The sequence below is a fragment of the Callorhinus ursinus genome, unplaced genomic scaffold, assembly GCF_003265705.2.
Source record: "Callorhinus ursinus isolate GAN/ISIS: 27379988/994484 unplaced genomic scaffold, GSC_fseal_2.0 scaffold15, whole genome shotgun sequence".
In the NCBI taxonomy this organism is placed as follows: domain Eukaryota; kingdom Metazoa; phylum Chordata; class Mammalia; order Carnivora; family Otariidae; genus Callorhinus; species Callorhinus ursinus.
The window spans coordinates 42,915,226-42,930,312 of NW_027397077.1; the positions used below are offsets into that span (position 1 = coordinate 42,915,226).

The following is a 15,087-nucleotide window of genomic DNA, read 5'->3' on the forward strand; positions in this document are numbered from 1 at the left end:
TACTAGCAGGGCAGCCAGGGCAAGAAAGCTGTCCTCTGGGCCTGCTTCTTTTCCTGCAACACGGGATGGTCAACACTATCCCTCTAGCTACCAGAGCTGCTGTGGGGAAGAAATGACGTGTGGGTTTGTTAATGGCAAAACACTGTGCAGAAGCAAAGGGCATTAGGGAGGTGCAGAGGGGTCCCACCCTTAGGAGGGATGGGGCGGGGGGGCAGGGTGCAGAGGGCTGTGTACACGGGGAGGGGAGGGGCAGGCGAAGATGGAAAAGTTCAACATCCCTGTCGCCACCCCATCTTCCTCCTCATTTTCTCACTTAGTTTCCCAGACACTCCCTCACCCAACAAGTTGGTTTCCCAAATCCCCATTCTGCACCGTGCCCTGCAGGGTTTTCTGAGTGGTGAGCATGGTCCCAAGAGACAGCGGGGTGAAAATTCTCCCAGGGCCCACTAGGTGTCGCTCCCACCCTGGGTAAGAGTGTGGCCTTGACCCAGGAAAGCCCGGAGAAGGGACCAGGCTGGCCTGGGAGGGAGGTGGGGGTAGGGGGAATGGACAACAAGATGCCATGTCCCTGAAGGGAGATGTATGCGTCCGCCTGTCTCCTGGAAGCTTCAGCATGAAGTATCTGGGTGTGCAGGAAGGTGACTGGCCTGTCAGTGACGGTGGCTCCTCGAGGCCACTAGCCAGAGGGCAGTGCCCCTGCCTAGCAGAGATGGGCAGCCTCATCTGAAGGGCTGAGTGTGTCCTGTCACCACTCCCACCTCGCAGCTGGACATATAGAAACCATACCCCGGGCCGTCTCAGGCCCCTGACTTTACCTAGAGATGAGGAGAAAAGATGCCATGGAACCCCATCTAGGCATCACCTCCTCCATGAAGCCCTCCCTCACTTCCCCAGATGGGTGGTCACTCCTTGGAATTTTCAAGGTTTCTTCTACCCACTCAGCAGTAGACAGTAGTGGATAAGAGCTCTGAGTCACACAGTCCTGTGTTTGAGCCCCAGTTCCTCCTCATATGGCCATGTGACACCTTTCTAGGCCTCAACTCCCCATGCATGGGAGAAGTCTCAAGCCCCACAGCCAAGGGTGGCGATGGGGTCAGAGGAGGTGCCTGAGACCCAGCAGGTGCCTAATGTATGTTACTCTTGTCATCAACACTTTTAACTATTACAGCAGTTATGCTCTATAACATGACCAATACGTAAGTCTCCTGCCTTTAATGTAGGCTTCCCCCAAGCACAGCAAGGTCTAACTCTTGTGTCCTCAGCACAGGACCTGGCACTGAGGAGTGGCTAATAAATGCTGAAGGAATAAATGCAACTGCGTGAGACTGTGTCAGTGTGTGCGCATCCCGTGCCAGCCCAGGAATCACCACCCCCAGGTCATGTACCAGCTGAGAGGGGACGCAGACACCCTTGTCTTGGGGACCCTCTCTCAGCCCCCACAGTGCCCACAGTGGCCCCAGCAGGGGCCACATCTCCCTGGTTTCTGAGCCCAGGGAGCTTGAGCTGGCCTTGCCTGGAAATAGGGAGAGGGGGAAGCTCTTTGGCTGCCTAGAGTAAGCGAGGTGGGGTCCCTGGGTAGCCGAAGGCCTGGGGAAAACACACACACTTCTGATAGAGAGGCCACACCCCCGAACCAGGGAAAGGCAAATGATGAATGCTCACTCATTATGTTTTTCTCTCACTCTCCGGATACGAAAGGCCAAAAGCAGACCACTTTATGAACTAAAGTGCACGATACATTTTTTACTGGTCTTAACCTCTTGCATTGCTGTAAAGACCCAATAATTCGTAGACTTTTACAAACATGAGATATTGTTGTTATATTTAAATGACAGGCTCTAGAAAATAAGTCCCTTAACCCAAAATAATACCAAAATAGAAATGACACATCCAGGTTATTATTCCAACCTTTAACACCTGCAAAATCCTGCCCCTTTATCCCTCAGACCCTCCCTCTACCCACCTCCCCATACCTCGCAGATAGAGTCAGGCAGGACTGGGAAGTCTCGATCTTTAGAGCATAGGGCACTTTCTCCATCACAGGACGACTGACCTAGAAAACCAAGAGCAGACTGTCAGGGTGGGGGCAGGGAGGGGCAAGCACAGACCCGCCTCTTCTGGTCCTGACACCGTGGCTCCAACTCTGGCCTGTGGGCACCCATCCACCCCTAGGAAGGTGGGTATGTACCCTAAAGCACTAGAAGCAGGCTCTGTACAGGTATGTGTATACTTTGTTCATAGCAGCATTATTCATTGTGGCCAAAAGGTGAAAGGAACTCAAGTGTCCATCCATGAACAAATGGGAAAAAAAATGTGGTCTATATGTACAATGGAATATCATTAAGCCATAAAAAGGAAGGACATTCTGACACAGGTTGCAACATGGATGCACCTTGAGGACATCCTGCTAACTGAAATAGGCCAGTCACAAAAAGACAAATACTGTATGATTCTATTTACATGAATTATCTAGAGCAAATTCCTAGAGACAAAAAATAGGATGGTGGATGCCAGGGGTTGGGGGCTGGAGGCCTGGGGAGTTAGGAATGGGGCTAGAGTTTCATCTGGGGATGATACAAAAGTTCTAGAAATGAATGGTGGTGATGGTTGCACAGCAGTGTGAATATACTTGATGTCGCTGAACTGTATACTTAAAAATGGTTAAAATGGTAAATTTATGTTATATATATTTTACCACAATTTAAAAAACTTTACTGAACACCCACTTATTTCCTCCCTCCAAATGTGTCCTTATGTGTTTTCCTTTTCTTAGGATGCCCTTCCCTTTCCCCTTTCCCATCTGTCCAAATATTATCTACCCTAAAGAATTCAGCTCCCTTCCTCTGGGAAGTCCTCCTTCCATCTCCACTCTCCCTGGACTACTTACAGCACAATCCTGCTATAACCCACAGTGTAATGCTGTTTCCTTAGGGCTGCCTCTTCCTGCTGGTCTATGTGCTCCTAGAAGTGGGGATGCTGTCTTTCCTCCCCTGAGGTCTCCCTCTGCCCACCCACCCCAGGGTGCCTAGCACCAGGCATTTACCTTCATGCTGGCCACTGACAATGTGTTCTTCAGGAGGTATTTCCCATCCTTCTGGGGATACGTATACAGGAGCACATCGCTCATCTGGGGAGAAGGAAACCGCATCAGATGTGAAGGCTGTAGGCTGTCTGTCCTGGAGGATCACTGAGCTCTGGAGAGCAGAGGCATCTTGCATTCCCCAGTGACCCTCATAGGAGAGCAAAACCGCTCTGAGCAAACACATGAGTCCCTTCCTTTAAACTCACTCCGAGGTCGATAGTTAAGAGGAATAAATGCAGATGTCCACAAAAGGTCAAGTACAGGAATGTTCATAGAGGCTTTACTCATAACAGCCAAACAGTGGGACCACCCCAAATGTCTAATCAACAGGTGAATGGATAAATGAACTACAGTACATCCATACTGTGGAGAACTACATAGCCGCCAAAGGAACTGATGGTCCACATAAGAGCATGGACGAATCTCAAAAACATGCTAAGTGAAAGAAGTCAGACACAGAGGGGTACACACTGCTTCATAACATTTATATGAAGTTCCAGATCAGGCAAAACTAATCTGTAGTGATGGAAATTAGGCCAGTGGTTGCTTGGGGCAGGGGATGGGGGAAGTGAGTGCTAAGGAGCCTAGGGGAACTTTCAGGGGGTTGGTCTAGAAATATTCTCTATCTTGACCCAGGTGGTGGTTACACAATGACACATATTAGTCAATATGCAGGTACGCAGACTTAAGATTGATATATTTTACTCTACGAATGAAGCTGTCATAAAGTATAGTTAAGGAAGGGAGAGGAAGCTCCCTGATAGGGAGCTGATGGGTCCTGGTCACTGGTGTAACTCCAGTGACCACAGCAGGTACTCAATATTTGTTGAATGAACAACTGAAGCTCCTTGCCCCCATCCGGAGCAAAGGGGAAGAAAGTGAAAGTCACCTCACCTCCGTAGGGGAGCGTGTTTCTGTTTGGCTAAAAGGTTTATAGTCTGAAAAGACGATGTCAATCCTCACCCTGCTCTGTAGCTGTGCAACTGTGGGTGGACAAGTAGGCTCCCTCTCTGCAAAGCAGGGGGGCATTGCCACCCCTACCTCATTATGGACGCTGAGAAAGAATGGCCCCCAGTGAGCCCACCCAACGTGGGAGCCAGCGTAAGCTAGGGGTGTTGTGAGGACTGAACAGGGCAAGGCATCTAAGGAGCTAAAACAGAGCAAGAACTCAGGATTAGCATTTCCTCCCCCCATAGAGAGTCCGCTCAGGGAACAGAATAGATGAGGCTTCCCGCCACCAGCTCTTAGGATCCCAGCATTGCAGCCGGAGCAGTGTGGGAGACCTGGCCTGGACCCAGAGATGCTGGGTGAGCTCAGGCAAACCCTTCCTCTCTCTGGACCTCACTGTCTCTAATCAGAGTTGGAGGAGACCAGGGACCAGCAAATTTTTTAATAAAGGGCTAGATAGCAAATATTCAAGTCTTTGCAGGTCATAGAGTCTCTGTCACAACCATTCAACTCAGTCACTGTAGTCTAAAAGCATTCACAGACCATCCATGAACAAAGGGATGAGACTGTGTTCCAATAGACCGTTACTAACAAAAACAGGTGGCAGGCTGACCCCCAGGTCAGAGGAACCTTCAAAGCCCCTTCCAGCTCTGCCCTTCTAATAATGACAAGACTCACTCTGTGCCAGGGGCTGAGCTCAGCACCCTGATCTCAGTTCAGCCCCCAACAATCCCATCAGGCAGGCTCTACCATTATCATCCTCATTTCACAGAGGAAGACACTAAGGCACAGAGAGCCCTGACAACCTGCCCAAGGTTACAAAGCTTGTAAGTGGCAGAGGCAGGGTCATATGTAAATGAATGCGCCTCCAGTGTGTCCAGGTGTGGTGTGTTGGAGGTGGTCACACGGTGAGTCCTGGCCCCATCTGGGGACAGTGACCAAACCTGGGCACAGAGCCTGGCTCATAAGCCTGCCCACCCTGGGGAACTGGCTCATGTCACTCATCAGAGCAGTCCCAGCCTTTGTGTGGCTGCCCCTCAAGCACCTGCTGCCATGGCAACTGGCATTAGCACCCTGGGGTTTTATGAGTGGTCAGGACCAGGCTGCCTTCCATTGCCCAGAGTTCTCCTTTCCTCTTCAAAGCGGGTGTTTTGCAGCCTGATTTGGAGGAAGATAGAGGAATTCTTCATGGAAGAGTGAAGGGGAATCTCTCTCACACAATAATAAGCCACCAGTGTGGAGCCCCACCTACCACCTGGGGCCATGGTGGGAACCTCTCTGTAGCATTACCAAAACCCCTGTGCAGGTAGGCAGATGCCCTGACTTTGTTCTACAGTTACAATTATTTTATGAAACTGGTACCTTATGGGGAAGAAAAAGTCTTAAGTGTGTTCATCATGGGTCTTCCTGGCTCAAGAACCTATCTTCCTCCCACCTCTTTCTCCAGGGGAAATTTATGAAGGTCCTGTGCTAAGACAAAGCAAAGAATGGGACCCAGGTTCAGCCTGCGGGGAGCTATGGCCTAATAATAACAAAGGAATAAGAGAGACCCAGGCCTAGCATTGAGATGCCTGAGAGAGAGGCTATGATGAAGGGCCAGTTAGATGCTGGAGGGCACGTGAGGGAGGGGAGGAGGGAGAGAAGGACAGACGCTGTGTCTTCCCTGGCAGTCTGGGTCCCTGTGAGAGGCACAGGCATGAGCAGAGCCTGGCCAGAGGAGGTGGCCAGATGGGGAATGGCTAGGGGACCAGCACGGAGCTCCCTCTATTCCAGCTGGGGCTTCACTCCCTTCCCCCACTGGCAGGAGGGACTATTACCCCACTGTAAAGAGAAGGGCAATGACAGATGTGCCATGGGCCTCAAGAGCCAGTAAGTGTCAGAACTGGGATGTGAATCCAGTTTGACTCCAAAGCTCACGCTCCTTTTGTACCATCCCGGACCTTCATTTTTCATTCTCAGAGGACACAGTCTCGTGGGCTCCAACTCTCCCCAGGGCTGTGCTGGCGCAGAGGGAGGACCTGTGTCCCATACGGCAATTGCCAGAGGGAAGGGAGGACACTGTTACCAAATAAGCGGCTTCCATGTGCCTCATTTAATTCCCCAAACCGCCCAGCATTCCTACTTTCCTCCTGGGAAACTGGAGGCTCAGACATGTCTGTCACTTGTCTAAGGGTTATAGAGGGGCTAAGTGTTGGGTTAGGAGGATCTAACCTCCTCACTCCGGCTCATGACCACATAGATATCCCTAAATTCAAGGGTATGATTTCTTCTCAATAGAAACAGTTTTCAAATTTTTAGACTAACATGGAACAAAGGACGGCTTCCCCCAGACTCTCTTTGCTCTTCCTTTTTGCTCCAGTGGCCCTGAGATTACATACCATTCTCATAACTCGGTATTTACATTTGACACTGAAGGTTGAGGGTATAGCATGAGGCTTTTATCTCTTTGTTTCCAGTGCCCAGCACACCAGAGGTACTCACTAAATGTCTGAAACAGGTTTTTAGACACTTGGAGCCTGTTTACTGTTACTTTGTACACAACTCTTAACAAAGTATAAGGAGACTGTTGGGGCAGCCACGACTGAGAGTAATAAAAAAAAAAAAAAGAAAGCTAAAATAGTGAAGAAAAGAGAGAAAATCATACACAGCAGGTAGGAGAACTTAAAAGGCAAAACAACTTGGAGTTGTAGGACTGGGGCAAATTGCTGCTTGCAGCTCAACAGCCACAGAGGTTGATGTTATCAAGCGACAGGCCTGGACATTCCCTGGTACTCCAGAATGTGGCTGTAAAGCATCAGAAATGTTACACTGTACTCTGTCTTGTGCACAGTGCAGAAAATGCTACACTGGGGTCACAACCCTGGTTCCCTCCTGGGCCTCTGCCTCCAGCCCGCTGGGAGACAGAGCCAAGGAAACTCCCCTTCTGGGTCTCAGTCTTCTCATGCGTTAGATAAGGCGGTGGGACGGTTATTTCCAGGGTAAGAAATTCACAGGGTTAGGATGTTTCAGATGGGGACACAGGTAATTCAATTTCGACAAAATTCCAACCAAAATCGCTCAAATAATGCAGGAAGGGCTGTGGTTGGTGAGGGTTAAGCTCTCAGCTCTCCGGAAAGCTCAGCTCTGTCGAATGATCCTCATCCTAAATATTCGGCTCTGTTCTAGCACCCACCCCTCCCTTCCAGTTGTCTTTGAATAATGACCCTAGAAAATTCCACAGGGTTTGACAGTCCTGGGGCTGGGCTGGGGGCTAGGTACTTACCAGAAACAGGTGCCGGGGGCGTCTGCTTTTCCCTGTTACCTTCATCAGTGTCCCCTCCTTCAGAAACTCCTGTGGGGAGAGAAGCAGACCTGGGGGCTTAGGCTGATGCCTGCTGCCATCCTAAGGAAGAGTGGGGACAAGGTCCTGAGTGGGAAACCTAAGTTACGATGCCTTCCAAAGTGAATTCATGGGTGAATTCCCAGCTTTAGGGAGGTGCCCATGTTTGCCGCAACAGCTCTGGAGACAGACAGGAGGCTCTGCTTCTTAGGAGCACCCCACCTTGACTTATTCCAAGCCCCAGACACTGTTCTGGTCTCCAAGGGATCCACACAGGGACTCTTTCCCTGATTTGCTGCCATGAGGAGACCTTCAGAATGGAGCCTCTGAAGGTTTGCTAAAACAGCTGAAGACCTGTGAACAGTTGCTACAGGCTCCATAATTCTGGAGAATGTTTAAAATAGATGTTTAAAGTTACTTAAAAATAAATAAAATAGATGTTCAATAAATATTTACTAATCTGATGACCCAGGACCAAAACATTAAGTGTGATTTTACAGAATCTCAGACTAGTGAGATTCCTGCTAATTTTGAGTAAATTATCCTGAGTACAACCTCTCATTTCTTTGTCTCTTGTCCTTTATGGACCATAGCAGGTAACAAACACATTTTTGACTATTTTTGAGCTGAGTTTTAGGTTTTCCATTTGGAAGCTGAAAAGTGGGTAAATTTGTCTCTTGAAAAATGTTATTTTTAAGATGCTTTGTTGGGGCTCTTGAGAGATGGTTTTCCTGATTTCCCAGCAATGCTGGGCTAAACTAAAAATAATCGGCGTCTCTTCTTCTCAGAGGTGAAAAGAACCACAGGGGACGCTGAACCCAAATGACACTGTTTCTTTAAAGGTCCTGAAAGTGGAAAACCCCAGGGGAGGCAGCCCATGGGCCTTGTGAGCCCAGCAGAGCCCGTGCCCTGCCCTCCCTCCCTCTGCGGGTAAACAGCACCTGCAGCCAGGCCTGTCTGGGACCAGCCCAGCTGAACAATGGGTCTTATCAGAGCCTCACCCGCCTGCCTACCAGGCCGCCCTCTGTCCCTGCCCATGGCGGCGGTGGCACTCACCCTTCCTGGCTGGAGGAGATCCCCTTGGCCCCGAACGCTATGCTCAATGTGGACCAACTTCTGCAGGTTTTCCTATGGGTGGGAGCAGAACGAGAGGGAAATGGTCAGGACCCCTTCAAGGGCATTGCTTCTACTTCAGAGGAGGAAAACGGAACCCAGAAGGGCCTTGCCCAAAATCTGACCTCCTCTCAGTGGCAAGACTGGGACCTGAGCTTGGGTCTGCTGGATGCCAGACATGCGGGCTACCTATACTCAGGCTACTGCCCTGGGCCTGGGATCTGACATCGCCATCTTCTGCGTGCCATGGGGAAAGTCACTTGCTCTTGCTGTGCTATCCAATACCCATATACATCTCCAGGCCACAGCTCCTGCTCTAAATCTGTGTGCCCCATAAGGTCTGGCGCATCTAGACTTCACTAGCCCAGAGGAGAGAGATGCCCAAGACCAGACTGTCTCTCTGGGCTTACAGCCCAGGGTCGGGCCTCTGAGGGAGAGTAATTGAGAAAATGTTCCACCTGGGGAAGAAACAGGTCTGTGCTCCTTGAAGAAAAAGAAGTGTGCCTGGGAACTCCTGTTGGCCCTCACTGGGTTACATACAATATGCAGTGACATGCCTCCCTTCCCTCCGTACAGCACCCCATTATACTAGAAATAACAAGTGCCTCACCCATGGGGTGGGCGCCTCCTGAACCTTATGCAGGGTCAGGTTCTAAAGTCAATTAACAAGGTGAAAATTGTGTGTAGGGAAATTGTCTTGAAAAGGCTTTTACCGTGTCGATAGTTTTGGGCACAATATCCTGCACATTAGAAATGTGTAATAGTTGTTCCATTTCCACTCGTGATAGAGAACAGTGCCCCTAGCCTAATAATGAGGAAAAGGTAATCCACAGAGCCCTGATTCCTCTTACATCTACTACAGAGCTGAAGTCCCAAGGCAACCCCACCGGACCTGAATCCCAAAGACTGACAAACCCCTTCACAGCGACGTGAGCCACATGCACTGCTGCAACACACAGGAGGAAGGGGCGGCCAGCAGAAAGGAGGAGAAGAAAGCAACTAAAATGTTAATGGATTCTGAAAGGTCAGGTGTGGGCTGGTGGGACAGTTTAGAATAACAGAGAGCCCCAGATGCGAGGCACATCTGCAGTCACTTGCAAGCTCTTCTTTTTTAGCAGTTCCCACCGGGGGCTCACAAGGAAGACTAGAGGCAGGGCAGGGGGCCAGAAAAGAACCCCCCCTGGCGGTGAAGGCATGCAGGCTACCACTGGGGGGGGGCTGGCATAAAATCCTGCCAAATTCCCCAGCCCCCTCTCTTGTACAAACCCCTCAGCCCCTGGGAGAGGCTAAGAAATCCCCTCCCAGAGGACAGGCAAAGTGCCACTCACTACTCCTGGGGAAAGGGCAGAAGCAAAAGCTGTCTTCCCTGAGGAGAGGGGAAGTAGCAGCAATACAAAGCAGAAACCTGTCCAAGACCTGCCACAGCTACAGGGCAGTGTTTGGCTACCATGCAGAGGAGGGGCAGGAAAGCAGAGAAAGCCTGGCTTGCAGGCCCTGCTGAAGACTGAGGCTTGTCCCAGAGAGCACAGACTTGGGAGCATAGTAGTGCGTAACAGGAAATAGCAGTCCACCTCTGAGAAGGGGCAAGGGCATGGAGAGAGGCCCCTTCTGGGGTGCAGGGACTGCTAAATGCTGCGGCAGCGGGGGGAAGGAAAATGAGAAGAACTTTCTGGCATCTCAAGCCCCACAAACAGTACCAGGTAATAGCAGCCCCCTTCTGCACGAGTGTGAAGTCTGTGGGGCTCTGAGGGTGACATAACAATAACAAAACCCAAACCCAACTCAACTACTGACTGGACTGACCCAACCCCCACCCCTTACACCCCTTACACGAACGGCGTGATCAAAACCAGGCGCTGCCACTTCTGGGGCAGATACTGTTTCCCTCAGTCTCCATAATTCCTCCAACACATAATGCCAGCTTCAATCAAACATTATTAGAAACACAAAAAGCAAGAAAGAACCCCAACTCGTTTTCAGGAAATAAAGCTTTCAACAAAACCAGGAGAGGTAACACAAATGTTATTAGAACCATCAGACGGGGGCTTTAGAGCAACTCTGTTCTAAAAAATAAAATCTGTTCAGAAAGTAGGATGGCGGTGGCCAGGAGCTGGGGGGGAGGGGCTTAGAATTTAGTGGGGACAGTTTCAGTCGGGGACAGAGAAAAAGTTCTAAAGGTGGGTGGTGGCGACGGTCACACAACAATGTCAATGTACTTAATGCTGATGACCTGGGTACTTAAAAATGGTTAAGATGGTCAATTTTATGTTACATATATTGTACCTCAATAAATTTTTTTTTAAAAGTCCATTTAAAAAAAGACAGTGAAAATCGGAGAGCCCAGACTTACACCTGTCCCCTCACTCTGTTCTGGAGGGAGACGGCTTACTTTTATCCTATGGGGAGGAGGACAGTCAACGGCTAATTTGATCAAAAGCCTCGGAAGCCTGACCTTGCAACCAGATGTGGGATTTTTCTCCTAGGAAATCTGAGGTTTGGTCTGAGTAACTGCAGTTAGAAGCAAGGTGCATCCACTCTCTGATCCAACTTGTGACCAGTTCCTGAAGGAGTTCCCAGTGCTCACAAACCTGGGAGCAACTCTAAACCTCCATGCCTACATTTCATGACATTCCTCACGGCTGGGTAAAGAAAGAAAAAGACCCAAATGTGGGGAAGAGAAAAATGTTCCTATGGTCATTTATGTGTGTCACGTGAGAGAGGAGCAGGTGAGGCGCGCATGGGCACGTGCACGTGTTTTCATGCAAGAATGTGTGTGAGGTTACAGGTCTGAACCCGTGAGTGATGTGTGCAGGCATGTCCAGCCTGGTGGCTAAGAAAGGCTCACGTTCAAACCCAGCTCCCACTCTGAGAGCTGAGTGATCCTGGGTGAAGCAACTCGTCTCTCCAGGCCTCAGTTTCCTTGCTTGTAACACTGGGCTGATAATAGGTCCCCTGAGGATTAGAGGAGAATGTCAGGCACAATCCCCTGCTCAATAGAGGCAGCTGTGGTCACCGTGAGTAGGATGCCACATGGGAATCTGCCACAGCCTTTCCTGCAAAGCTGGTGAGGATGACTTCTCTCACTTCTAAGACTTTCCCATCCCGTCTTCCACACTGCTCCCATTTATTCCTGGTCCTCGATCAAAATGTGAGGATCACGGCAGGGGAGGGGTTACCTGGGCCTCAGCTCTTAGAGTCAACACTTCCCAAAGTTTCTCCTATCACCTAACAGTTTTCCGTTAACAGGCTGTTCAGTGGATTTATAGTTTGGCTTGGCTGTCAGTACTTTATTCTAGTGAGTTTATTAGTGGCATTTCAGACCAGCTGTCAGGTAGGTATGTGGGTCCCATTTCAGGGTGGTGGGATCTGGCTCTTCCTAGAACTCATATCTCCAGCTTAGCTACCTTTGTGGGGAGTTATGGCAATGGTTTGATATGAGCATAAAACCTACGTGAATGCTGCCACCTCCAAGAAGCTTTCCCTGGTTCTCACAACCAATGAGTACTTCTACTGAACACAATGTGGAGACATAGAAGGCTTTGTAAAATGGGGGCATGGCACCATCAGACACATTTTAACAGGATCACTCTGAATGGAATGGTAGCATTGGGAGGTGATGAGGCCTGAGGTGGGTAGTGGCCATGGTGAAGGAGAGGCAGAGCCCCAGCCTTGCCCTTTGGCCACTCAAGCCACCGAGCTCTGCCCTGGCATTGGGTTTACCTGGACCTGCCTGTCCATGGCCCAGGCAGAGTCCAATCCCTATCCCCGCAGGCATGCAGTAGGGGCTGATAATCCAGAGCAGGCCCAGTGTGGTATCCCCAGGCAGCTGGAGAGACAAGAGCCAGCCTGTGCCAGGCACAGCATCTAACCCCGCACTTCGAGAAAGCCGGCGGCGGGGATGGGGTTCAGTTCCTCCTGCAAGGTGGTGCCACACCTGAGCGCACCCACAGTAGGGAAGACATGGCCCTTGGTGACCTAGTTTTCCTTTTTGGAAACAGAGGCATCCCTGGCTAAAGTGAGGTGCAGAGAATGAGGTGCAGCCCATCTGATGCTATGTCATGATGGGGCATGGGACGCCAAAGCACCTCTGTCTTTGGCTACGCTGAAGGAAATCTTACTGCATGCACATGATGCTAAAACAACAAAGAGCAAGGGGCTCACGGACCCCAGAGCAGGAGGACAGACAACCTGATGATGACACCATGTTCGATGTACCAATTTTCACACCCAGCTGGCTTTAGCCTCCACACTCAGCACACCATCTGTTCAGACTCTTGTCCTCCCTCACCTACCCTGCTCCCATCTTCCTGCCACGCTGGGTGGCTCTCTGAACTCGGGTGTGACCTACGCTTCTCCACCTCCATGCCTCTGCCCAGGTCAACTCCTCTTCCTGGCACATCTTTCCTCTCTCTGCTTTTGAGGCATATGTCCTCCCTGTGGGGGCACCTCCATCATCTCTTCTCACAGCCCCGGCTGGGAGGGATGGCTCCCATCTCTGAACCATGTGGCATTTTCTCTCTCCCTCATGAGGCTTATCATGTCCACATGTTTACTCCTCCATGAGCTGTGATCTCCTCGTGCTGGGATTCATGTTTTAACCTGTATCTCCAGTCCCCAACACAAGACTGACATGGAGTAGGTGTCTAATAGATGTGACTCCCCTCTCCTTCTTCTACCTGTGGATGACTTGCTAAAAGGGTGCTCTGTGTATCTGCCACAGGAGAGCTGAGCAAGTACTCAGCATGCATACCACCATCACCCCCACCTCTGCCGGTGGAACACATAACTAACTGATCACCAAACTCTTTCCCCCGGGCTAGGACTCAGCCTCAGAATCCTTCTCGACACAAAGCTCTAGCCACATCTTAGTGGAGCAGAAAATACGGGACACAAGTAATCAAGGTATCCACTTGAACAGAGCTGGGATGTGGGATAAAGTTGGTCGTCTTTGGCAGAAAACTGGTAAATACTGGATCAGTGTCCAACAAACAGAGTCACACTCTGGCAGAACCCGGCGTGTAGTTAGAGCTCACATATTCTTGTGGACAAGTGGTTTTCAAACTTTTGTGAGCAAAACATTTACCTGGGGTGCTTGTTAAAAATGCATATCCCTGGGGTGCCTGTGTGGCTCAGTCGTTAAGCATCTGCCTTCAGCTCAGATCATGATCCCAGGGTCCTGGGATCGAGCCCCGCATCGGGCTCCCTGCTCAGTGGGAAGCCTGCTTCTCCCTCTCCTACTCCCCCTGCTTGTGTTCCCTCTCTCGCTATCTCTATGTCAAATAAATAAATAAAATCTTTAAAAAAATGCATATCCCTGGACCTGACCCCCAGATATTCTGGCTGAGAAGATGTAAGGTATGCCTAGGAATTTGTAGCTTACAAGGCACTCCAGGTGCTGATGCAGATGGTCTCAGACCACAGCTGGGACGTTACTTACCAGATCTGTACAAGTCTGTAGACCCCCCTCACTATTCTAATGGTGAAACAGAGACCCGGACAGGAACACACAGTGCCTGAGTTCACACAGCAAGTGCCAGGGACAGAACCCAAGGGCCAACAACTCTTTGCCAGGTCCCATAGATGGATGCCTACAGCACCCCCAGAAGTGGAGTATCACAAGGCAAAGCTGGGCAGGCTGGAGGGGGGCCTAGACCTGAACCCCAGAGAAGGAGCCCAGGAAATGGACTTACCCCTTGTTCCATGCTGTCGTTGGCACGGTCTGTGACTTTGGAGAGGAGGGTGAGGGCACCTGTGGAGGGAAAGAGCGAAGATAGCAGGCCTTCTGAGGAGGAGGGCCAGTCCAGGAGCCACCATCCTCGCCTCTTTGCTGTCCTCCCCTCTCTCCCACCCACTCCCCAAGATCACCGCAGTTGTAGGGGCTTGCATGTGGGAGGCACCAAGATTTCTCACAGCTGGGTCAGGTCACAGGCCCAACCCTTGCTTTGCTACTACAGCCTAAGAGTCCTTGACAGTGATTTGACCATTCTGTGCCTTAGTGCCCTTGTCTATAAATTGAATATGTTAAAATAGGGACTGCCCTGTTAGGTCATATGCAGGGACAGTCACATAGAATTGGGAGGAAACAGGGACACTGTGGTGACTTTTTGAGACCTGGCACCACCTCCTAGCACCAAATTCTGATTACTGCCCTCTCCTTTGACAGGATGACAGCCCATCCTGGGGAGTCCTGTGCTTGAGGGGAGCGGGTCATCATCCCAGAAGCCCCAGAGGTTTCCTGCCCATTGCACATCCAGCTGCCAGGGAGGGGGCTATGTCCTGCGCCAGGGACAGGGACCAAAAAAGGAACACGTCCCCATCCTCCGGGCTCATGCTGCACTTACCCTGCGTGTTATCGTACTCAGCTGAGTCAGGACAAAGGTTGTTTAAGTAGTCTGCAGGGAGAACAAGAGCCAGGGTCAGTTTGCCCCTGGGAGGCCAGTCCCTCGTGTCCACAGCAGGAGCCCCCCTCTCCAGACTTGGAGGAAAAGTGCCAGAAGAATGGGGTACCTACCCTCTCACCCCCGTTAGCCCACCACCCCACCACACTAGAACAAAACAGGCCCCTGAACCATCACCAGCATCATTGCCACTCCTGGTAGTCATTCACTCATTCAACAAGTATCTA

The 15,087-nt window shown here is 50.6% G+C and overlaps 1 protein-coding gene across 3 annotated transcripts in view; it reads right to left on the reverse strand.

Moving 5' to 3' along the window:
- Window positions 1–15,087, reverse strand: part of FGD5 (FYVE, RhoGEF and PH domain containing 5) — a 118,385-nt gene that overhangs the window by 14,900 nt on the left and 88,398 nt on the right. For all 3 annotated transcript variants that reach the window (XM_073901695.1, XM_073901694.1, XM_025885376.2), the window contains exons 9-14: window positions 14,804–14,854; window positions 14,153–14,211; window positions 8,406–8,477; window positions 7,293–7,361; window positions 3,044–3,127; window positions 1,974–2,053 (exon numbers count right to left, since the gene is read on the reverse strand). In XM_073901695.1, the coding sequence (XP_073757796.1) occupies window positions 1,974–2,053; window positions 3,044–3,127; window positions 7,293–7,361; window positions 8,406–8,477; window positions 14,153–14,211; window positions 14,804–14,854 (415 nt within the window). The remainder of the gene's footprint in view (window positions 1–1,973; window positions 2,054–3,043; window positions 3,128–7,292; window positions 7,362–8,405; window positions 8,478–14,152; window positions 14,212–14,803; window positions 14,855–15,087) is intronic.